Source organism: Chelonoidis abingdonii, chromosome 13 (genome assembly GCF_003597395.2).
Source record: "Chelonoidis abingdonii isolate Lonesome George chromosome 13, CheloAbing_2.0, whole genome shotgun sequence".
Taxonomy (NCBI): domain Eukaryota; kingdom Metazoa; phylum Chordata; order Testudines; family Testudinidae; genus Chelonoidis; species Chelonoidis abingdonii.
In genome coordinates this window covers 7,717,307-7,741,318 of record NC_133781.1, presented here as the reverse complement: position 1 = coordinate 7,741,318, position 24,012 = coordinate 7,717,307, and the positions used below count along the sequence as shown (strand labels likewise).

Below are 24,012 nucleotides of genomic sequence, written 5' to 3'. Positions count from 1 at the left end.
ACCCTCATTGTCTAACACTGGGCCAAAAACAGTAGCAGAGGCTGGAAAGGCCTGAGGGATGTCCATAGCACCATCTGTAATTCACAATTCTCAAGGCAGTGTCACCAGCCTGACAGAAGTACTACAACCCCTCCCCCACAACCTGCTATCTGATGCCCCCTATCCAGTACTGCTCACAGGTGCCTGGGGTGCAACCAGAATTTTCCTAAGAATGGGGCCCCGGTTACCTGCCAGGTGGCATGGGCACGGAACAGATGGAGGAGGAAGCATGAGGAGATGGCAGCTCACTGGTTCTGGGAAGCAGGAAGCCAAGTGAAAGAGACCAGCTGGGACTTCTCCCCTCCACTCCTCTCCCACCAGAGAGATCAGGACCAACTGGGACCTCCCCTCCTACCGGGCAGTGCCTATGGCCAAGTGGGAGAACGTGGGGCCCCCTCATTGCACTCCTGCAAGATGCTGTAGGGAAGTTTTATTATTCCCAAGCAAAGTGGCATCTATCTTGCTGAGCACTTGAGTGAGATCACTTAGGTAATATCTGGTGAGACACTGTATCAAATACTATATAACAAACATAGCTATGTGCCATCTCCTCTGTTCCTTCTATTAATTTTTTGTTTCTCTTTTTTTCTCATTTTATTGATCACATCTCTATACTCCTCATTTATCAAGTTCACAGCAGATTTGAATCTTCCATTGCTAACTAATGTTCTGCTTAACATTATTTTCAATGAGGGAAAGGATCTCCACATTTTTTCCACTAGTGGAATCAGAACACCACTGAGCTGTCTTAAATTGTAACCAATTGTCTTTCTTCAGCAAGAAACCACACTGGCATTAGCAGTATGAATAAGACAACCCATGACATATTGCTATGACTGCTCCTAATGGCAGCTAGCAAACAGGGTGACAGATCAGCACTAGTGTCGCTTATTCAGCTACAGCATTCTAACTCCTGGAGAAAGAACCATTCGAAGCTGAGTCATCTCTGGGTTTCTTTGATCAAGCTTCCTTTTTTATCTGTACTCATCTAAGCAGTCAGGTGCTTCTTTGGGGATGTCAGGTGATCTAATGCTTACGACATGCTAATATTATCAAAACTGTCCCAATATTATGGACTTTGTTTTATAGACACAACTATATCCTCACCTCCTGAAAATGTGTGTCCCGATTTTTCACACTTACATCTTGTAAGCAAGAGGTCAAAGCTGATGTAAGAGAAACCCAGCCAGTTAGAGTGACCTTGTCCATTTAGCCTATGGGTTCTCAGCTTGGGGGTCAGGGGGTTGTGACATCATTGTCCTTCCCATAGAGCCAAATCATGGCTACACCCCCAGCTACACTGGAGGAGGGTCTCAGGGGGGTCTTGTTCTTGGTGTGGAAAAGCAGGCCCCAGTATGAAGAGATTGGGTACCAGTGACATAAAGAAATGGGCACTTACAGCTCAGCCAGTTTGGCCTCACCAAACTTTTCAGGTGCTGCTTGCAGGTTTCACAGCCCCCGTGTTTTGTTCTGAGTTTGAAGTCTCATGCTCTCGACACTCAAAGCACAGCTCAGATGAATCTGCCAGTGGGTCCCTTGGGGAACCAGCAAGGAAATTCACTGGTTTGGGGCACACCTTTCAGTGACACCCTTTTTCCTGCCAAGGGTGAATGTGAAAAGAATGTTCAGCAAAGATTTGTGTGGACCTGGGCTAGTTTTGCCGAGGGGGCAAAAATGCTAATTTCACCCAAAACTAGCACAGCTCAAACCTCCTTATTGGTTGCTATTTCCTGATTCATTTTTATCTCATTATGACATTGAAGCATGTAACGCAAGCCTTAGTATGCAACTTCTGGAATGAAAATTCAAACTTTCAGGCTAGAAAGCATGAGAAAAGGATCAGAAACATGTTGGAAGGAAGAAAAGCAAGAGGCAAAGCAGGGAAGAAGATTTAATACCTCTTTCCCATCTCTGTTTTCCATGGTTCTGTACTATCAATGTACCTCATGATATACATGCATAAAGGCTGTAGCTCTCCCTGGGAGATCCAATGGAATGACTCCCACTGACTTCCATGGGCTTTGAATCAGCCTCAGAATCTCTCTTCCCCACATAAAAAACTATTTCTATCTGATCTCCATATGGAAAAAGAAACAGATTTACTGGTCATGATAAGCATGTAGGTTACGGTAATGTCAGTTCTCACCACTAAAATTAAACTTTGTAATTGTTGCACAAGGGGTTAATAATACAAACGCTCATCATCCTAGTAGAATAATTTTGCATATAGATCTGTGAAAAGTTGTCATAAGAAATTCTCTTAAAATGATCAAGCATTGGTCTGCTCGGTTCCACTTTTTTGTCTGATGGAGAAAAATAAGGTGCCTACAATGGTGGGTGTTATGAAGAGTTTGGGCTATTCTAGCTATGAGATACCAATTTCATCTGCACCATCATACAAAAGCACATATCTGGGGTAACCCAGATGTGCAAACTGGGGGAAAAAATCTGTAATTTGGAAGAACAGGCTGAGCAAAGGCATCGTATGGCTCTCCCAACTGGTCAAGAATGAGGGCTGTATTTCTTTTCTAACCCTAAAACAAGGATATGACCTGCCACCCTCAGCAGAGTGCAAGTACTTTGTGGGAAGAGGAGTAATCACAGCCTGTGAAAGAACCCCAATAGCAGAGCATGTTACAGCATGTTAACAATGCTTCTGTGGCTCTGGGGCCACCCCTGATATAGCAAACAAGCCTATCCAAAATGTACTGGACACACAGGGGTTGTGCAAGAAGTGGCCTGGTCATCTGATGTTTGTTGGTGCTGCATAAGGAAAAAGGAACCCTGATGCATATGCTGTGGGACTGTCCAACAATCAGGCAGCTGTGGGAAGTGGTGGGCACAAGTGTACTTAACTTCAGCAATCAAACTTCAGCTGAAAATTACATCTGGGTTTAACTCCACCACAAAGACTTTGGTGCTTGATGGCTGCAGTGCTCACCAATCACATGACTGTGAGTACTGTTCACTTACCTGTACAGCCACCACTGAAAGGACCTCCACTGAGATTCTATTAAATTCATCAAAACAGCCCCAGGCACCCGTCTGGGAAAGGCCTTTGTAAATATTTCCACAAGACTGCAACAAAAGAAGTACAAGAGCAAAATTACCAATGCCATTAGTTTCAGAGAAAAATGGATAATCCATTTTCCACACTATTTATTTATAACAATCTCCGGTATACTGTGGGCGTTCAGAAAAGTGCACCAAAACAGCAGGCACAATAAATTATAATCTTTATAGCTCTCCATAGTTTGCTACATGATTTGTTAATTGCACATTTTCAATACACATGCACAAGGATCCCCTTTAAAGGTCACTGGTATTGAATTACTGATGCCCTGCTTCCTGGGAGGCCCACAAACGGAATAAAAGATGATTTAAGGATGTCAGAGTCACTCTACTGCACCAGATGAACAGGGATAAAAATACATTTGAACAGCTTAACTTGACGCAGCAATTGAAGGTGCGGGGAGGTTTCACAGGACACTCTCAAGGCCAATGACCAGATCCCCACACTAGAGAGAGCAGTCAGTGTTCACAGACAGCACTGAGATGGGACATGAGCTCTCAGGCCTTAGCTGAAGGAAATCAGAACAGAACGAGAGAGGCAATCTCAGCAAAGAAGGGAGCAATGTTGTTCCTGGCGAAGAGGAAGGATCACTCAGTGACTGGGGTGCTAAGCTGGGACCTAGGGGATGCAGGTTCAATTCTCTACCTGACCACAATAGTGCCAGATTTCCACAAGTAGTTTGGTGGAGATAGGTGCCAAGCTGGATTTTCAAAAATGCCTGATCAGGTGCCTCACTCACTTAGGTGGCTGTGTACATCCCACTAGGAACCTAAACACCTTTGGAAATTTGGCCCTTAGCCTTTTTGGGTATTGTCTACCCTGTACACTAAGGTGTGAGACCTGGGCCCAGCAATTGTAAGGCCAGGTTTACAGTGTAATATGGATGCTCAAGTGCAGTCTTTGAAACACTGAGTCCAGAAGCTGGGGTCCCACAGACCCAAGTTTACAATGCAGTGTAGACAGACCCTGTCTGACTCAGTTCCCATCAGTTCATGGGGATAACCACCCTGCCTCACGGGGGCATGAAGAAAAATGAAAATGGTGCCATCTCAGCACCCATAGAGCTAGTGTTAAGGACCAACTGCTACCTGGCTATGAACTCAGAGAATGAAATAAACCTGGTAAGGAGAATGCGTCAGGGGGATCGGTTTTATGTAGGTTTCTTAAGGAAAGTCATGCTGTTCAGGTGGCCACCTAATACTGGCCATCTTAAGATGGAGGGCTATGCTGATATAAGGCCTCAGAGGTGACTGAACATATCAGCTCGGTGACACATGCTATTTACTGAGTAGGAGGGAGGCTTAGATTGGCAGTGAAACCAGCTGGTGAATGTCATTTTCAGATGTGTTCTCTGGAGTGATGGACCATTATGCAGCAGCTAACAAGGGCATCATATAGCATGCTCCAAAAAGCACACTGGGTTAGCCTATGTCCTCAGTGCAGAGAGAGCACGTTATCAGACCAAAGTAACCATGTCTTGAGCTTTAGCTTACACTCCAGCCAGGCCAGAGAGCTTGGCTGTAAAGCAGCAGCAGAAGCACGCTTGGGTGAGGGGGTCTTGTGTGTGGAAGGGAACGGCACTAGAAGAAACATGGGACAAGCCCAAATTAATGCCACAGTGAAGACAAGTCCTAAGAATCAGACCCTGCTCTGGTTTTACATCATTTACACTGATTACAGTGACAATGGGGCTACAAAGGGTGGAAGCCAGTGCAGAGTCTGGCCCTAAGAGGATATTGTAGCTAGTAGTTGAGATATAGCAACACTCACCAAAGCTAGCTGCATTGCTCTGAAAATAACTGTTCCTTTGGGTGGAGCAAATCTCAACCTAGGGTCAGGGCCATCCACCATGCCCAAACTGTTCAGAGTGAAATCTAGTTGGGTGTCATACAAGATCCGTCCCTTACAGTCCAGTTCATCCTTCTCTTGACCCTGCTGTGAAGTCATAATGCTGAATTTATGACATCACAGGCATGTCTAAGGGAATGGATATCATAAATCCATGATTTTTACTTTTATGTGGGATGAATAACAACAACACTTTGTGAACAGGAGGGGAAGCTGGACTGCAATGAAGGAAGATCTACAGACAGAAAGAGAGGTTACATACCTTCCAGTTACTGGAGTTCTTCAAGGTATTTTGTCCCTATGGGTGCTCCACCATAGGATATGTGCATGCCTGTGCACTCTCAACTGATATCTGGAAAGTAGCATTTGCAGTCTTGCACCTAAGCAGAACTGAGCCTCATGCTCTGGGTGAGGGCAGACAGGGAGGCATGAGCCTGCTACCACTCAGTTCCTTCTCAACAGTAATGTCTAACTCCATAGCAGAAGGGAAGGAGGGTGGGCAGGAGGTGGAGCACCTATCGGGACAAAATACTTTGAAAAACTTGAGTTACTATAAGGTAAGTAACCTCCTTCTTCTTCGAGTATCTGTCCCTTTGGATGCTCCACCATGGAGACTCCCAAGCAGCCACTCATTGGGTGCTGAGAGATAAGTCCAAGACAGTTTGAAGGACAGCATCACCGACAGTGGCATCATCTCTGGAAGCAGGTAAGATGGTGTCATGTTTGGCAAAGCCATGGACAGAAGATGAAGCAGCAGTCCTGCAGAATTCTGCTAGGGGAGCATTCTTCAGTGGAGCCATAGATGTGGACTGAGCTCCAGCATAACATACTGTTATTCTGTGAAGGAGCTGTGCCACAGCATTATAACAGCTGGTCATGAGGCAACCCGAAACCCATTTAGACCGTCTGTGTGTGGAAATCAGTTGGTCTTTTGTCCTGTCTGCAAATGATACAAATACTCTAGGAGAAGCCCCAAATGGTTTAATCCTGCTCAGATAGAAAGCATGAGCCCTCCTAACATCCAGTGCATGAAGGCTTGATTCTTCTCTGAAGGCATGAGGCTTTAGGTAGAAAACTGGTAGGTGAATCTCCTGGTTAATGTTATGTTCTGAGGAGACCTTTGGGAGGAAGCACAGGTGAGGAACCAGAAAAACCTTCTCTTTGTAAAAGGTAGTGTATGGTGGGTCTGCCATGGATGCTCCCAGCTCCTCCATTCACCTTGCTGAGATTATGACAATTACAGAATATCTGTACTCCTTGGGGAATCAGGCTCAATTCATCCGCATCTACTCCTAGACTTTCAAGGGGAGGAGGCTGAGTACCTTTTGTGTAGTAGTCCTCTCCAACTGATGAAAACTCCCCAGAGTCTGTACTGTAACATACAGTATAGTGTCCATTAGTAGCTTGAGGAGTATACACAGGAGGAGCTTCATGTGGCAGAGAGAGAGCTTTTGGAGATGAAGAACTCATAGCCGGAAGTTGCCCTTTGCTTGTAGTTGCAACGTTTTCATTTGCTGCAGGTGGCCCAGATGGTGGACTCAGCGAATTAGGTGCAAGGGGCCTTGCTGGCTTTTGATTCGTGGGAATCACTAGTGTGATACAGCATGGCCAGAGGGCAGCAAGAGAGGGTTAGAAGGGAGCCTTATTCCTTGTAAGGGGAAGAAAGTTTGCTATAGATTAATTAGAGCACCTGAAGCCAATTAGAGCACCTGAAGCCAGTCACATGATAAAAACCCCTGCTTCAATCAGACAGTGTGGGAGCTGGAGCAGAGAACAGTTTGAAGGAGTTGGAGCAGAGAGGAATTGTGCTGAAGCAAGAACAGTTTTTTTTGGAAGGGAGGCAGAGGACAGTTTTGAGAAGTGCTGCGGTGAGCTAAGAAGTCCAAGACCCTAGTAAAGGGGCACCTGGCTTGTACAGGGGAGGGCAGAAGCCCCCACAAGCTGAAGGGCAGGAGAGGAAAGTAGTCCAGGGGAAGGAAGTGTCAGTTCAAGTGGTTTACACTATCCTCAGGGCCCTGGGCTGGGACCTGGAGTAGAGGGCGAGCCCAGGTCCCTCCCTCTCCACTCCCCTCCTCTAGAACACTAGTGGGCAGTTAATTCCACTGCAGGGGCAAGAAATGGTGCCCTGAACCCTTCCCCAAAGAAGAGAAAGCGTGAGACCCATCAAATAGTGCCAGCAATTTGCCACAATTAAGTATAACTTGTGGCACATTCATTTGTGATGGCACTAGTTTGCATAGCAGGGGTATTTGTTCCAGAATATTCAGTCGAGTTCTAACATTTTGTCGTCTCTTGCATCTTTTGCTGCATTTGTCTGGCAGAGTCCCATTGGGATCCTATACATTCAGGACCTCGTGATGGAATACTAACTCCTCTAGCAAGTGGTCAAGTCCTTGCTTGTAGTAGTTCCTTGCTTCTTCCTTTTGACCCAACTCATCTGTATTCAGTCCTTTACTGACAAACATAAAGGCTTTCCTGAACTCTTCTTTAATAGCTTTATGTTTGCATCTTCTAGAATAGCGAGTCCTGTTCTGTTCCATTTCTTTCCAAATGACAGTCTTTCCGTCTCTGTTGTACTTTTGGGTTAATTACTTTTATTTTCATTTTGCAGACTATTCATCAGTCATCTAGCATTTTTCAGAGTGTAGCCTCTACTGGCTTTGGATAACTTGGCTTTCTGCAGTGTCAAGGCATCAAACTCCCATGGGGACACTTAGGAGAAGCGTCTGGCAAGTTAGGAACTGGAGCTGCCCACAGGCAACCTGCTCCCTGCGCCACTGTCTCAGCAATCTCCACTGCCCTGTGAACCCGTGACTGCCTGTCTCCTATTCAACTTACTCATAAATGATCTGGAGAAAGGAGTAACAGTGAGGTGGCAAAATTTGCAGACGATACTAAACTATTCAAGATAGTTAGACCAAAGCAGACTGTGAAGAACTTCAAAAAGATCTCACAAAACTAAGTGATTGGCAACAAAATGGCAAATGATATTTAATGTGGATAAATGTAAAGTAATGCACATTGGAAAAATAATCCCAACTTACATACAATATGATGGGGACTAATTTAACTACAACTAATCAGGAAAGAAATCTTGGAGTCATCATGGATAGTTCTCTGAAGACGTCCAGGCAGTGTGCAGCATCAGTCAAAAAAGCAAACAAGATGTTAGGAATCATTAAAAAAGGGATGGAGAATAAGACAGAGAATATCTTATTGTCCTTATATAATAAATTCATGGTATTCCCACATCTTGAATACTGTGTACGGATGTGGTCTCCTCATCTCAAAAGATATACTGGCATTAGAAAGGTTCAGAGAAGGGCAACTAAAAGGATTAGGGGTTTGGAACGGGTCATATATGAGGAGAGATTAGAGAAACTAGGACTTTTCATCTTGGAGAAGAGGTGACTAAGGGGGATATGATAGAGATAATATAAAAATCATGAGTGGTGTGGAGAAAGTGAATAAGGAAATTATTTACTTTTCCCATAATACAAAGACTTAGGGGCCATGAAATGAAATTAATGGGCAGCAGGTTTAAAACAAATAAAAGGAAGTTCTTCACACAGCGCACAACTTGTGGAACTCCTTACCTGAAGAGGTTGTGAAGGCTAGGACCACAACAGGGTTTAAAAGAACTGGATACATTCATGGAGGTTAAGTCCATTACTGGCTATTAGCCAGGATGGATTAGGAATGGTGTCCCTAGCCTCTGTTTGTCAGACAATGGAGATGGATGGCAGGAGAGAGATCACTTGATCATTACCTGTTACGTTCACTCCCTCTGGGGTACCTGGCATTGGCCACTGTCGGCAGACAGGATACTAGGCTGCATGGACCTTTGGTCTGACCCAATATGGCCATTCTTATGAGAAATTTTGAGGAAGAGTTGCAGGGTGGAGTAGGTCACCGTTGGTTTAAATATGGGGGAGGGGTTGCCTGGGGTGTTCAAACCCAAGTTGAGGTCTCATTGGATGGGGGTTGACAAATGGGAGGAAGCAAGTTGTATAGGCCTTGAAGAAATCTGGTTGCTGCCGGGCGGGCAAAGATTGTGAAGGCCTGGATGGGAAAATGGAGGCTGTAGTGGTGGCCAGATGTACTCAATACAGCTCACTGAGAGACCCTGTGTCTTTAGTGCTAACGGATAGTCCAAAATCATGGAGATTGGAACTTCTGAAGCTTGAGAAGATGGGAGGGAGCACCACGGTTGGAAGCGCTTCCACTTTCGCAGGTTCGTCTTGCGCAAGTACTGGGCTTTCTACTGGATAAGGGGACTGACTGAACTCTATCCAAGCAGATCAGTTCCATGCCTGAGAGCCACTGAGGAGCCATGCTCTCAGACTCAGGGAGGAGGGGCTGGGATGAGTAAGGGACCCTGAGTTATGTGGCAATAGGTCCTTAGTGTTAGGAAGTTTGAAGGGTGTTGTCTCCAAAGGTGGATGAGGTGTGAGTAGCACACCTGTCTTGGCCAAGCAGGTGCTATGGGAATAGCCCTCACTCCTTCTCAGCACAGCTTGAGAAAGGTTTAAGGGAGTTTGCAGAGAGGCTTTCGCAACCATGTGTTCTTCAATGATAATAGACTGGAAATGACCTTTCTGATATCGTGGAAAGTGATTAAATTTACAAAAATTATTGGAGTATGTGTGAAATCATTGTGCTATCAAGGCCTGGTAGTTGGCAATGCAAAACTGGAGAGCGGGTGATGTGTAACTCTTTCTTCCTATCAAGTCCTACCACTTGGATTCCTTATCTGAATGGGGAGGGCCTAGAGCGAGCTTGACAGTTCCTCTCACTGGTGGCATCACATGCAAGGGAACTGGGGCTAGGGATGGGAGAAGAAGTACTCCATTTCCTTTGGTGGGATGTAGTATTTCTGCTTTGCCCCCTTACAGGTCAGTGGGATTTTGGCAGGTGTTTGCCTTAGTGGATGTGTGGCAGGGCAACCTTTCCCTGGGGACTGATGTTCAGGGTGTCCACCAAGAAATGTTTACATTCTTGCACTTCCTGTAACAGGATTTGAAGTGAGTCCATTAATCTTTTCATAAGGTCCTGGAAGGTCTTAAAGTCATCAGCACAGGAGGGAGGTGGTGGCATTACCACGTCGTCTGAAGATGAAGGTACCTTTACAGAAATCTCCTCAACTTGAAACTCTTGTTCCTCCTGTACATTGGCCGGTACCAGAGAAGTATGTGGTTCCAAGGTGTGCAGTACCTTAGGACAGTCTGTGGGTGCTGGGGGTGCCAGTGCTTTGTCTTAGGTCCCTGATGGAATTAGTCACCATACTGGTCCCTCAGGTCCCACTAATCCCACCAGGGAGGGGGATAAAGGAAGGGACCTCAGGGATAGTCATAATCTCTGGGCCTACAAAGCTACAATATCTGGTAGGTTCCACAGGATCCTCTTCATGAAAAAGACTCATGCGGGTAGGCTAGCACAGTACTGAGATCTCCTGATCTAAGGAATCTTCCCCTGAACTAAGATGTGGGGGGGGGGGGTCTCTGATGTCCTACTTGGTACCGAAGGCTGGAGACTTAAGCAAGTCTCAACTTGTTGCTGTTGCAGCAGTGTCAGGAAGTGGCTCTGGTATATCTTCCCTGCACTGGTGAGTCAGGTTCATCAGAGATGATGGGATCCACAGAAGAAATGAACCTGGAAGACGGTAGAGGGCTATGATAACTTTCACACAAAGTTAGTCGCAGTAACTGACCTAGTGGTAGGTATAACTGAGCAGGTTTCTTCCACAGTACCGATGCCTCAGTACCAGACTCAGTTGGAGTCTCTGCCGCAACCTTAGAGGGATAAAAAGTCTCTTGAATCTTATGAGCTGATGCTCCTTGCTCAGAGAGGTAGGTTGCTTTGCTCAGGGCTGCAACTGAAGCAGCCAATGTGGCCAAGGTGCTCTGCAATGTGAATGCTGATGTATGGAGGAAGAAGCAGACCCCTCCAGAGCTGGCCATGCTCCATTAATAGGTGCTTAAGTCTAGCCTCCCTGCCCTCCTTAGCTCTGTCTTTGAAACTCACACAGACCGTGCATTTAGAAGAGTTGTGAGAATTCCCTAAACATCACAGGCAACTGGAGTGTCTGTCACTGCGGGGAAAGGACCAATGGCAAGTCTGACGGGTCTTCATAACAAATAACACTCTAACACAAATCAAAAGATCAAAGAAGAAGAGGAGGGAAAGGAGCTCCCACCCCGACCACACACACAGAAGAGAAATAAAATAAAAGCATCAGAAATGGGTAACTAAAAGAAACTCTTAAAAGAAACAAATGAAGTAAAGAATTCACTAGTTAAGGTGGGAAGCTGAGGGAAGCAGACAGCAGAACTCTTCATCTGGAGCTGCAGGCAGCTGAGAGGGAACTGAGTGGCATCAGGCTTTGCTTCCCTATCTGCCCTTGTTCAGACCACGAAGCACTGCTCTGCGCAGGCGCGAGACCACAGACACCACTCTGCAGTCTCCAACTGATGGCGCACGCACATCCTATGGTGGAGCACCCACAGGGACATATACTCAAAGGAGAACGCTAACCACATCAGAGCAAATACAGAAAGTGAATGGCAAAGTAATCTGGGTTTTGCAATCACTGTCTCTCTTTCAGACCAAACTCAATATGAAAATCCCTAGTTGCATTGCTTACCAGTAACGTGTGCTATGTTGTTGTTGTTGATTCGAATAATTGTAGCACATAGGAGCTGTAGTCATGGCCCAGGTCCCCACTGAGTTAGGTGCTGAGCATTATTTATGGCGTGCATTACAGTAGTGCCCAGGAGCCCGGTGGTGGACCAGAACCCTGTTGTGCTGGGTACTGTAAAAATAATGGGGCTCCTGGACGGTTATGTATTTGTCTTAAACAAAATTGGCAAGTCTGGGGTGACTGCTGTAACCCTCATGCTGAGTCAACCTCAAGCCTCTTGCAGCCAGCCCCACCAGAGGCCAGGACTCCCACAGGGAGGATGATCCTTAGGGACAGCAGAGGGCTGGCTTCTGCCTCACTGAGAGCACTTCCTTGGCTTCCCAGGATCTACTGCACATGTATGCAGCTCATGCTGGAGGAGGAGGAGCCTGACAGTTGGCAGAGTGGCAGATAACCAAAGGGACCTCACGCTGACCCATCAGCTGTGTTAGGATATAGATATTCAGGCCTGTCTGCAAAGGCCTATACTTTAACAATGTAGATGTAATTTTATTACTTAGCTAGTTTTAGAGGTACAAAAGAAAAAAATAAAATTATTGTTTGCCTGTATAGGGCCTTTTTTTACTGCAAAAGTCTAAGGCCCTGTTCTTAGGCTAAGTAAGGCTATTGGCTAAGCAGCAGAGGCAGCCATAAGCTGGAAAGTGAACAGTCACATTCTTACATTTTAAACTAGTTACATTAAAATAAGGCAATCTGGGGCTGTTAGAAAGGTGATCTGATTTATTACCTCCAGAGAAAGGAAAGAGCCTAAAAGATTTAAAGAGAATTTAGTTTGATAGCATCCTGCCTAGCAAGAACTCACTTATCAATAGCTGGGGTATAAAATTCTTATTTCTGTGTTGTTCTATCACTGTAGCAGGTGGAGAGATAATCTCATCAAAATTATTTAACTATTGGGTAATGTAATCAAAATCACTAAAGGAATGTCAGGGGTTTCTAGTGGAACTTAACTTGGCTGCCCCGGCTGTCTCTAGTTGTACAAAATGTAACTGGAGTACAGTTGTGTAAAAATGAGTAATTGCAGTGCATGGGACATTAGGCAAAAGAGAATTTTGTGTGCGCGCACAGGAAAAGGAAAAGGGGAGCAATGATGGAAACACTAAGCCTTGGGGTGGCTCTGGGGGATCGGACTGTCGCTTTGGTGGGGGTGCAGGAAAACTCTATGGGCACGCGGGAGGCAATTACACCTTCTGTAAAATTAATATGTCTAATATAATGTTATAAAGGTTAAACTATAAAAGAAATATGCATTTTCCCAGGATCTGTGCAATGTATATTAAAAAAGGTGTAAAAAAATGCAACTAAAACATGGTACTTAATTAAAATCCTGTTAGGGCTCCAAAAAAAGCCACAATAGGTTGTGCTTTCTTTTACAAATCTGTGTGTGTTTTGAAGCAAAAAATAAAAGTAAAAAGTAATCAAAACTCTGGTGAAAGTAAAATGTTTCTCTTTTAAAACAGGCTCTAAGCTGCTAATAGCTTTGGATCCAAAAGTAAGCCAAAAAGCCTCTGTGTAAATGCAAATTACCTAGCTGATGGGAGAAGAAAAAAACTGCCCATAACTAGCAGCACAAAAAGGCTGCAAATAATAAATACACCTGGTCAACAAACAAGCTACTAGAAGACTCAGATTATGGCCTTCCAGAAAAGGGAGGTGAAAAAACAAGTCAAGTCTGAAAATAAGGGGGACAGGTTAACCCTAACGTACGTACGTACGTACGTACGTGTGTGTGTGTGTGTGTCTGTGTGTGTGCAAAAATCTAAAGCTGTCTCTCAGCTATTACCTAAAAATAAACTTAAAGCTTCGTACAGCAAAAAAAACTATTGCAAACCCGATCTGTTGTCCAAGACACGAAACTGAGGTACATCACCTCATGAATTTCATAAATGACCAGTGAGTGGGAAAATTCACTACCCTAACTATAAAACAAAATAAGAACAGCCTAAAGGTAATTATTGTGTTTTTCCTGCAACTAGCCAAACAAACTATAAAAAAGTGGTATTATTATCAAGCAATAATCTGTCCCCACCAGGGGAGTGAAAATTGTTTATTTTGTTTTTCAGGGACGCTACAAGCAAGCTAGCGCCAGTGAAAAAATAACCCAAAATACCAGAAATCTATGTTTTGTGTTGTTTGTCTGCGGTGTTTCTCTTGTTGCTAGCATTGTTGTGTTGCAATAAACAAAAACCCTATGATGTGGGTGGGGATGGCTTCAAAAGGCTGACCTGGGGGGAAAATGTGTATAAACATGTAAAATGCTCAATTAAAAGCCCAGCACCTGTGTAATAGCTACCATGGTACCTAAAAATGGAACAGCAACGAAGGTGCTCTCCACAAGCCCTATGAAAATAATAAAAAGGAGAGGAGCTCACTGGAAATCAGTGAAGGGGTGTGTAAACTGGTGTAAATAAAAAAAATGTGTAAATGTGCCCCTCTCCTATAACTATGAAAAAGCAGAATCAGAGGTCTGTGGCAAGGAGTGAACAATTGACTGTACTATGTATAAGGTGTTTTGCCGGGAATGTACATGTTACTATCTAAATTTAGTGCACAAATAAATCTGTAAATCTTATTGCTGTAAATAATCGAACCCAAGCCTGGTTCCATACCAAGTGGTTAAGCTGGTTTGTATAATAACCCATTTCTCTGTAAACATTCAATGAACTTATAAACAAAAGCACGCAAAATCTGCAGGGGCAGCTTGTTGCAACTGCTAGCAACCGAACACATTAAAATCTTGACACAGTCGAAGGACAGGAGGCAGCGTGTTGGTGGTGGCTCAAATGTTGAACCATACTGCAGTGGTCAGAACTTGGTGTTGCTGTAAATTATCACAGCAGCTGGTATATTGTTAACTGTACTTGTGTTACATTGCATATGGAGATAACTTATAAGTAACGTAGTAAGCTCTCCCCCTGCCACAGTGTACTAAGCAACCTGGACCCAACCTTCTCGGGCCCACTGTAATGGGAAGTCTGGAACGCTAATTGGAATAGGTGTGGTATGCCTGTATGAGAGAAGGTGCAGGGCACAAAGGGCCAGTGGGACAAATAAAATAGTAACACTTTCCACCGTAATGCCCGGCCCTATCAGGAAATGTGTCGCCATATGTCCTATGCTTTTCCAGGGATACCTGGGCAGAAAGATCCCAAAAGCAAAAAAAAAGGGGGTGGAGTGTTAGGATATAGATATTCAGGCCTGTCTGCAAAGGCCTGTACTTTAAGAATTTAGGTATATTCTTCTCACTTAGCTAGTTATAGAGAGTTATAAAAGAAAGAATCAAAATCACTATCTGCCTGTATAGGGCCTTTTCTCACTGTGACAGTCTAAGGCCCTGTTCTTAGGCTAAGTAAGGCCTTTGGCTAAGCAGCAGAGGCAGCCATAAGCTGGAAAGTGAATGGTCACACACTTACATTTTAAACTAGTCACATTAAAATAAGGCAATCTGGGGCTGTTAGAAATTTGATCTGATCTATCACCTCCAGAGAAAGGGAAGAGCATAAAAGATGTAAAGAAAACTTAGTCTGATAGCATCCTGTCTGGCAAGAACTCACTTATCGATAGCTGGGGTGTAAAATCCTCATTTCTGTATTGTTCTTTCACTGTCGTCTCCACTTCCCTATTGTTTGTCTGTTTAACCTTTGTCTGGTTCTGTGATTGTTTCTGTCTGCTGTATAATTAATTTCATCGGGTGTAAACCAATGAAGGTGGTGGAATATAATTGGTTAAATAATCATGTTCCAATATGTTAAGATTGGTTAGTTAAATTTCAGTAAAATAATTGGTTAAGGTATAGCTAATCAGAACAAGTTTTACTATACAGTCTGCAGTCAATCAGGACTTAAAGGGGGGGAATGAGAACAGGGAATGGGGGTGGGGGAACTGGAATCATGTTTTGCTAAGGGGGGGAATGGGAACAGGGACACAGGCAAGGCTCTGCAGTGTCAGAGCTGGGAAGGGGGACACTGAGGAAGGAAACTGGAATCATGCTTGCTGAAAGTTCACCCCAATAAACGTCAAATTGTTTGCACCTTTGGACTTCGGGTATTGTTGCCCTCTGTTCATGCGAAAAGGACCAGGGAAGTGAGTGGCTGAGGGAATAAGCCCTCTAACAAGATGCTCCTTAGTGCCTTTGGCTTTTGAGATGTTTTTCAGCCCTGTCCCTCCCCCTGGATGCTCCCCTGACACAGCCTGACCCTGGATCACGTCAGACCCAGTACCTTGTAGTCCATTTGTTCAGAGCAGTTAAACACATACACCATGATGCCAAGGGCGCGCCCTAAGTCTTTGGTCGTCTCGGTCTTGCCAGTCCCTGCTGGCCCAGCTGGGGCCCCACTCATGGTCAGGTGCAGAGATTGGGTGAGGGTGATGTAACATCTTCCAGCAGCAAAGAGAAAAGAGATCTGAATGAGTCAGAGCACTCAAGCAAAGAGTCACAACATCAACGTGACCTACAGGAAGGCTGCTATGGTTCATTGGGCCAGCGTGTACTCGGGTAGCACTCTCTCAACAGGCCACTGACAATGCAGGGTAATGGGACTAAACTCACGCGTGCTGAGGGAGCCCTTACTCTGCAGAATTGAGTCTGCACCTGCAGAGTGAGTTTGCAAGCTGAAAAATCCTCCTGAGCAAGTTACTGCCTCTGCCTTGCTGTGCTTGCTCTAGGGTATACCCAGCATCGTTTACAGCAGGGCTGCCCAAACTCTTCAAGCCAAGGGCTGGATTTTCGCAGCAGTCTGATGACTCTATGCCCACTGTGGCTAATCACTGAGAGGTGGCTGTGGGGCCAGGTTCGCTTGGCTGCAGAGGAAACCCAGCAACCTGCTTAGTGTTTCACACCAGCACCTGGCAGTCGTGGGTTCAGAGCACTCTGCTTCACATTACTGTGCAGCGACCCCCTTTGACAGACCTGGGAATGACACTGGTGGATTCTGAAGACCCCCTTGAGCTCTGCAAGCGGCGCTGCACACTGACAGAAGTAGTACAGGGAAATAGTGTGTGAGCTGCACTGTGCAGGGCAGCTGGAATGCGGAGAGAAGGAAAACACTTGTGAACTATTCTGATGTCTTAACCAACCCTTCTATGCTACGGACAGTGGTTTCTTACTCCCACTCGGGAAGCTCTGATGCTGCAGTATGCTAGGAGAAGGGTTCTGGACATTCCGGTGACCCACCTGTCTGTAAGGGGGGTGATCACAAGCCGAGACGTATTGCCCAGGTACTCGTAGGAGTATAGAAACTGGGCATCACAAATGTTTGCAAAGCAGTGCTTCTCCTCATCAGCCCATCTGTGCCGAAGCTGCGACAGCCAAATGAACGCCTGGGCACTGTCGACCTGCAAATGCACACACATGCTCACTGACATTCAACAAGCAAAGGGTTAAAGATGCTGGGCCAAATGCAATCCTGTTGTAAGTCCACTGGTTTCAATGGAGTTACCCTGGGACTGAATTGGCCCCAGTGTTTGATGATTACAGTAGGCAACTGCTCAGTGCCTCAGTTTCCTATCAATAAAGGGGGACAAAATCCAAGCTCCCTCCCTTGCAGGGGGATGAGAGAACAGATTAAAGGTTCCAGGGCAACATAGAGGAAGGTGCAAAGAGGGGCCTGAGAGAAGGTGAACAGGGAAAGATGAGGAAGGAAGGGGGGCAAGACAGAGAGCTGTGCAAGGCTACTGCAGGGGGAGCCAGAGCGGGCAGGAGCCATTTCCTGCAAGAGCTTCCTGCAGGAACAGGACCATCCTGGACAAGAGATGCCAGGCTCCTGCGAGGGCTGCCACTGAGATCAGTGTACTGCTAACAAGGCTCAGCCCACAGTGCAGAGAGCTCCACAGTCAGCCAGCTGTGAAAGGAGCTTGGCTGTTTGTGAGGCGCTGGTGCAGGGAGGGGTATGGATCCCAAGCCCCTTCAAGTCAATGAGAATCTTTCACCTGCTTTCAGTGGGCTTTGGATCCTGCCCTAGAGGAAGACTGAACAAAAGCTAGGGCATGTATGTGCCCTTAAAGCACCTGCCTTTGTGGTTCCCTCGGGGGGTAGGCCTCAAAAGACAAAGTCTGATGCTTTGTTTACATTTTAAACATGCAATAACAACATTGCAGTGTCCAGTAGACTCCATGCACCCTAGCATGTGCTTTATCAGCCCATTAACACGCGCCTGGGCTGGTGGAGGCACAAATTCACATAATACACCCAGAGCTTGTATAAACGGACCAGTACAACACAGCCTATAATGCGTCAGTGTCATGGTATACTGTAGCACTGTTGGTTTATTAGGGAGTTTCAGCTTCTCTCCAAAAATCAACTCGCAAAAGGGAAAATGTTCATGCTCTTGCATGTGAAGAAAGTAATAAAGGGGATGTGTAGCACAGGGAGGAGGACCAGGACACAAGTGATATAGAGGAGACGTATAGTGCAGGGAGGAAGACTGGGACATGGGAAGCTACTGGGACAACAACACATTGTCATATTTCAGAAAGATCAAAGATGGCGCCGTTTCCTTACTCCATTAACTCGGGAGGTTTGCACTCTAATATCAGACACTGCTAGGGCACAGTAAATGACAGTGCTGAAAAGGCATAACGTCTCGTGGTGTATCGGCAAACCTTTTGAGCTATCATCTTAGCTACGACATCCCGAGCATGTACATCAATAGTACATATGGTCATGATTTTCTGTCTGTCGCCCTTGGAGAGCTGACCGATGAGCATGGTGATGAGGGTATTCAGCTGAGTCACTTGCTTCTTGTAATATTCCTTCATTGCATTCTCATATCCTTCTTCCAGTCTGGCAAAGGCAATTCCAACTTCCGTGGTCCACCAGATCTGGGTACAGGTCAGTGCCACCTTAGAGAAGGGAATTAGTTCATCATCCATTGCATAATAGCCCTGACACTGTGTGTTGTATTTAACATCATGCTCTTTTGGCAAAGCTGTGGGGTTGTGAAAAATCAAGCAGCTGCAGCATAAAATGAAAGTATTTTTCAAAGTGGTAATAACAACAGACACTGCAACAGAGAGCTGCATTGAACTCACACCCTGGAACGCCAACATCAGAGACAAGGCCAAATTCAGCAGCTATTCATCAATACAGTACATCAGTGTCTTTTACACGCCACAGGGTAGCAGGGGAGGGGAGTGGCCGAAAAAGCAATTCACAGGAGGCAATGAGAACCTCCAAGATAAAGGAGGGGAAGGGTTGCTTTATTTCATTCCCTCCTGTAGGTTTTTTTTCTGCTGCACTCCTCACTCAGCCACTAGGCAGGTAAAGTACTCACTCCCTCTGGCATGGGACTAACCCTTTCCAAGGTAATGAGATCTGACACCTGTCAGAGTCTAAGTCTATGTAATCCTGCCTCAGCACAGGAGGATGGACTAGAGGACCCATAAAGTCCCTTCTAGCCCTAAATTTTTATGATTCCATATATGCAGCACTGACACTTCTGCATGCTGGTCTCATTCTACAGCACCCTGTCATTAAACACACAGATACTGTACCCGCACTGAGCTCACAGAACCAAACCATTAGACTCTGCCTGAAACCCCAGCTCAGGAGTCTCCTATGACCAGTGGAAAGCATGCCCTTGGGGCAGGTGGCACATCTGGAGTCCAGGAGCAGTGGCCAGACAGAGCTTCCCCCCTCCTCCTTCAGAGGGACTGGCTAGAGGCCCTGTACTAGAATAGTATCAGAGGGGTAGCCGTGTTAGTCTGGATCTGTAAAAGCAGCAGAGAAGTGCCACAGGATTCTCTGCTGCTTGTACTAGAATAGTGACCAAAGACGCTAAACTGAAAGCTGCTTTCTCTAGAGGGCCAGTCGAAGAGGAGATAAATGTGGTGTAATCAAATACCTGAGCAGGGTAGTCAAAGAGCCACTGTTCTCTTGGTTTCTCTTCATAAGCAGTCACTCCTTCTGTCATCTCATGTCTCACAGTAGCCCTCATGCTGTCCAGCACATGATTCAGCCAAATTTCAACCTAGCAAAGGTGTTAAAACACAGTGACACGTCTGGTCCACTAAGGAACTTTGTGCAATAGGTAAATATATGGGACATCTTCCATCCACAAGGCCATGAGGAGAATCACGCACGTGACTTGGGCACAATCTGCCAGCACTGGCATAAGGTCAGTGCTGGACATGGGACGAAACTCTTGCTGTGATGAAAATATCAAATAGAAGCTCTCTCCCCAGCCCACCTCTCTGGGAATTCAGTGTATGTTGAAATACAAAGTATCATTCTGTGCCCATCAACTGCTGAATCCTAAGGCCAAAATTAGAGCTGGTCAACAGGTTTCAATGAAAAAAAAATCACAGTTAACAAATGGCTTTAATGAAAATGCCTGTGGATATTTTTTCCAAAATTGTGCCTTTTTTCCCAACAAACACCTCCAACCCCTCCCAAAAAATCCTTGGTTTTCAGTTTACATTTTGTCAGGTTTAATTTTTACTTGACCTTTCAGTGCTTGACAGAGAACAAGAGGAGAAAAACCACTGTTGTCATTGCCGTGGGCAGACAGGCCTCAAACGACACAAAGGGGGGTGACCTGTGCAGTAGGGAGGTGCCATTTTTATACAGTAGCTTTTCCGACCATTACCACTCCTTAATGATAGTTCTGCTGGCAGCCTGCGTCAGACAGGCCATCTCATTGTTTCCTTGTACTCCCTGTCTGTCTCCACCGTTGTCTCTTGTCTGATGTATAAACTGCATAAATTGTAAGGTCTCTGGGGCAGGGACCAATGTTGTGTTCTGCACCTGTACAGCGCCAGTGCAATAAGGCCCTGGGCCATGACTGGGGGTTCCTAGGAGCTACAACAACAACTAACAGAGACAAAAGCACCAGCCGCAATCTAATTCTGATGATAGGAAATGAAGCAGCTTCATCTCACCTGCCCGTTACAGTCACAGGGCTCATTGAAGCTGACATATTCCTCCTCTTTACTGTACATCCCCAGGCCAGTTTTGGTCGGCTTTTGTTCAGAGTCCAGCCGGAATTTCATCTTGGCCATGTTGTCAAACAGTTTGGAGAGATGGCGCTGCACCTGCACAGGGAATGGTAGTAGAGAGGTCATTCAGGTGGGAGGATCTGTGTGTGCTCATCAGCAGGGCAGCTCCCTCATCAGTCAGAATCCCAAAAGTTCGCTCTCCTCTCATCCCGCTTTGACCAGACCTATCATATGATGGGCTGGTCACATCCTTCTGACACAGTAGGACCAACTCTGTAGCTCTGGAACAGACGCAAGCACCATCTACTTCTTCTTCTTCTTCACTTAGAAAACGGAAATACCTTTCAGTGGCAATACTCTAGTAATAAGGATACATTTTATTCTCTATATTGCAGTTACCTGGCAGAGTCCCTTTTGTACAGCACAAACACACCCCCACCTCTACGTACACGTGTGCACACACATGCACATGCACACACAAAGGAAACATTCAGAACATTAAGTGATCAGTCGCAGGTCAGCCTCCCAATGTACAATGATGGTAGAGTGATGGTGAAGAACCTATGCAGTCCTACACTCAGGAGCGCTCTAGGTTTTTGCTGAGCATTGCTGGGGAAGTATTTAGAACCCAGCTATCTCAGCCTGTGGACCAAAAGAGTTGTTACTGGAAGTCAGTTTTGTGCTGGTGAAAGGTGCTCAGCCTTGGAGACTGAAGGCCTCTGCTCTTCCCCAGGAAAGGAACACTATGAAGAGCAGCAGTGCAAGCTTACCACACAATAACCCACCACAATGCCTACATCTTGCCCTAGAAGGATCACCTCTATGAGTGAAAGACCAAATCAGACTCCATGGCCTGTTCAAAGCTTGTTCAGCTCAGGGGCTCAAAAGGAGCAATCAGTTAGAATTGCTCAGGAGGGTTTTTTTAACGTGAACCGCTGTCTGCTGGAAGATGAACAGACCACCAGAACTTCTTCCAGCCTTCAGACAATACAAATTTTAGTCACTGACCAACTTGGGTTACAAGCAAACGAATACCAGAAGTAAAGGCTGAGTAACCTCCTCCCTAAGACATGTGTTCTCAACATGGGGTCACACCACCATGGAAGTCATGAACTGATGTTCAGCTGGTCACTCAGACCTGCCCTCCCACTACTGCTACAGGAGAGGGGCTCTCTACTAAATCACAGTAAGATGGAAAGGTTGAGAACCCCCATCCTAAGGCACCCAGTCCTCTCCTACAAGCACTGACTGTCTAGAAAACCATATAAAACAAATGGATTTCTCCAATCTATCACAGGTCACTGACTCAGAAAGAGAAAGGATTAAAAACTTTTCAAGCAGCATTGCAGAGATAGACCTTTATTATTAATATGTTTTGCTGCTTGTTCCACTTACATTCATACTGGGCCCAATCCTGGAAGGTGATGGGCTGCAAGTGGCAATTGGCACTTAGCTCATGGCAAGATTGGCCCCTTGGCTTTCACGATCTTAAGAAAAGGTTTCTGTGATTTATTTAATATGCAGAACTTTCCTCTTAGCGAATCATCCAATCAGATTCCTACGCCTAGCCAGTCTAGACAGATTCTCTATAGAACATTCTGACACTCAGTTCAACACCCCCAGAAAAACCTTGGATATACCTGAATCTTTACAAGTTCAATGCCAGATCTGTTATGATAATATTGTTGTCCATTTAATCCTCTGTTAGGAATAATCAGACAGGCTCAGAGACTACAATGGAAAGGTCAAGAGTTTATCCATATTTGATCCTGCTTGACATTTACTTGATTTTATTGTAAACAGTTTTAAGCAGGTATAACAGACAATGCTCACAGAATTCCTTCATATACCACTGAGCATTTCAAGGTGGTATTTTTTTCTGTTTCACTCCTGTTTTTTCCCTCTGTGTTTGTGATATTGATCAAATGCACAACTGTAAGGTTTCAAAGGTTGAAAAACCAAGGAGCACAGAGAAACTATAAGAAATATTATATGTTAACAGAAAATAATGGCATTTCTATATATGCACTGAGCCCTGACTAACCTGAATTTCATATAATCATATATCTCCTTATCTGAAAGGTTTCTTAATTGGGAGAGATTCTCCACTAGCTAACAAAAAAATAGAAATGCTAATAGATTCTGGATTGAGTAAAGCTCAGCATTCATTATGAAAACGTCTGTCAATTTTACAAGCCAATTTCAAGATGAATCAAAACATGGCAGCACAGCCCTGTTATTCAATTGCTAATGAAAACAGGTTTAGCTGGAGCTTCCCAACTGACGGGAGGTATGTCTACACTGGAACTATATGGTTACGTTTCCGCTCATGTAGATGTACACAGGCTAGCTCCGACACAGCTAGCACACTAACAATAGCAACGCAGTTGCAGAGGCACAGGAGGAGCTAGCCACTTGAGTATGATTCCCATCCGAGACAGTAGGTACATACTCAGGCACTACCCCATCCTGCCACCTGCACCACCATGGCTACCCAGCTAGCTTTAGTGTGCTAGTGCAATCAGAGCTAGCACATGTACATCTCCAGCTTCAGTGTAGACATACCCTGGGTGAACACAGCTATCCCACCAATATCCTGCTGTGCCTACCAGGTGCTCTGACTTAGCTGTGTCATGGTATAGACATCCAGGTATTACAATGACGACAAACTCCTATAATAGTAATAATCAATCTTACCTACATTGGTGGTATATTCACTAATGAAAAAGCGAGCTAAGGTGAAGCCGAGATTTTTCTGCAGAACTTCTTACCACACACTTCCAGAACACAGGGATTCCAAAGCACAAACTGTAACAACAAAGGTAATGCCTCCCGTACAATGCACACTGACAACTCCCATACAACTCTTCCCCGCTGGGGACAGGGAAAAGGAAACAAAACCTAGGAACCCCGGGAAATGCAGTTAAGAGAATTTCTTTAAACAGAAATATTGTTGCAACTTTCTATATAGTGCAGTTCCTTCCCACCCCATCCCATAATCCAGTCAATCATGTGGATGTCATTCCTTGTAGCAGTACCTTTAGAATGACATGATTGCATTGGCAAGTCCCTAGAAATACTGCTTCTGGAAGAGGCATTTCCTGAATTAGAACCTCCAGAACTGATGTCCCTGATGGTGATACATCCACTCTATTAGCCTAGGTCTGCACACACAAGAACTGGAACTCACTAGAGCTTGATCTGCATTTGCTTTAGCTAAGGTCGTCATTTGATTGAACCCCTGGATGGCCCACATTTTATAGTTCATATTGTTCTCCATCGTGTGTAATGGGTCTTCTGTGGCTGCCTGTAAGGGAGAAACACCTGCTACATGTGCACTGCTTTCTAGTCAATGTCATCATTCAAGGAGCAGAGATTATTGGGAGTCTTGTTCAAACTGAAATATGCCACAGAGAAG

The 24,012-nt window shown here is 45.2% G+C and overlaps 1 protein-coding gene and 1 pseudogene across 4 annotated transcripts in view; both read right to left on the bottom strand.

The window, feature by feature from the left end:
- The window catches only part of DNAH9 (dynein axonemal heavy chain 9), a 396,459-nt gene that overhangs the window by 292,330 nt on the left and 80,117 nt on the right, over positions 1-24,012 (bottom strand). For all 4 annotated transcript variants that reach the window (XM_075071725.1, XM_032803600.2, XM_032803609.2 and 1 more), the window contains 6 exons: positions 20,538-20,690; positions 19,502-19,627; positions 18,261-18,500; positions 16,834-16,994; positions 15,881-16,037; positions 3,013-3,117 (listed from right to left, as the gene is read on the bottom strand). In XM_075071725.1, the coding sequence (XP_074927826.1) occupies positions 3,013-3,117; positions 15,881-16,037; positions 16,834-16,994; positions 18,261-18,500; positions 19,502-19,627; positions 20,538-20,690 (942 nt within the window). The remainder of the gene's footprint in view (positions 1-3,012; positions 3,118-15,880; positions 16,038-16,833; positions 16,995-18,260; positions 18,501-19,501; positions 19,628-20,537; positions 20,691-24,012) is intronic.
- Positions 3,519-7,500, bottom strand: LOC142047696 (spartin-like; annotated as a pseudogene).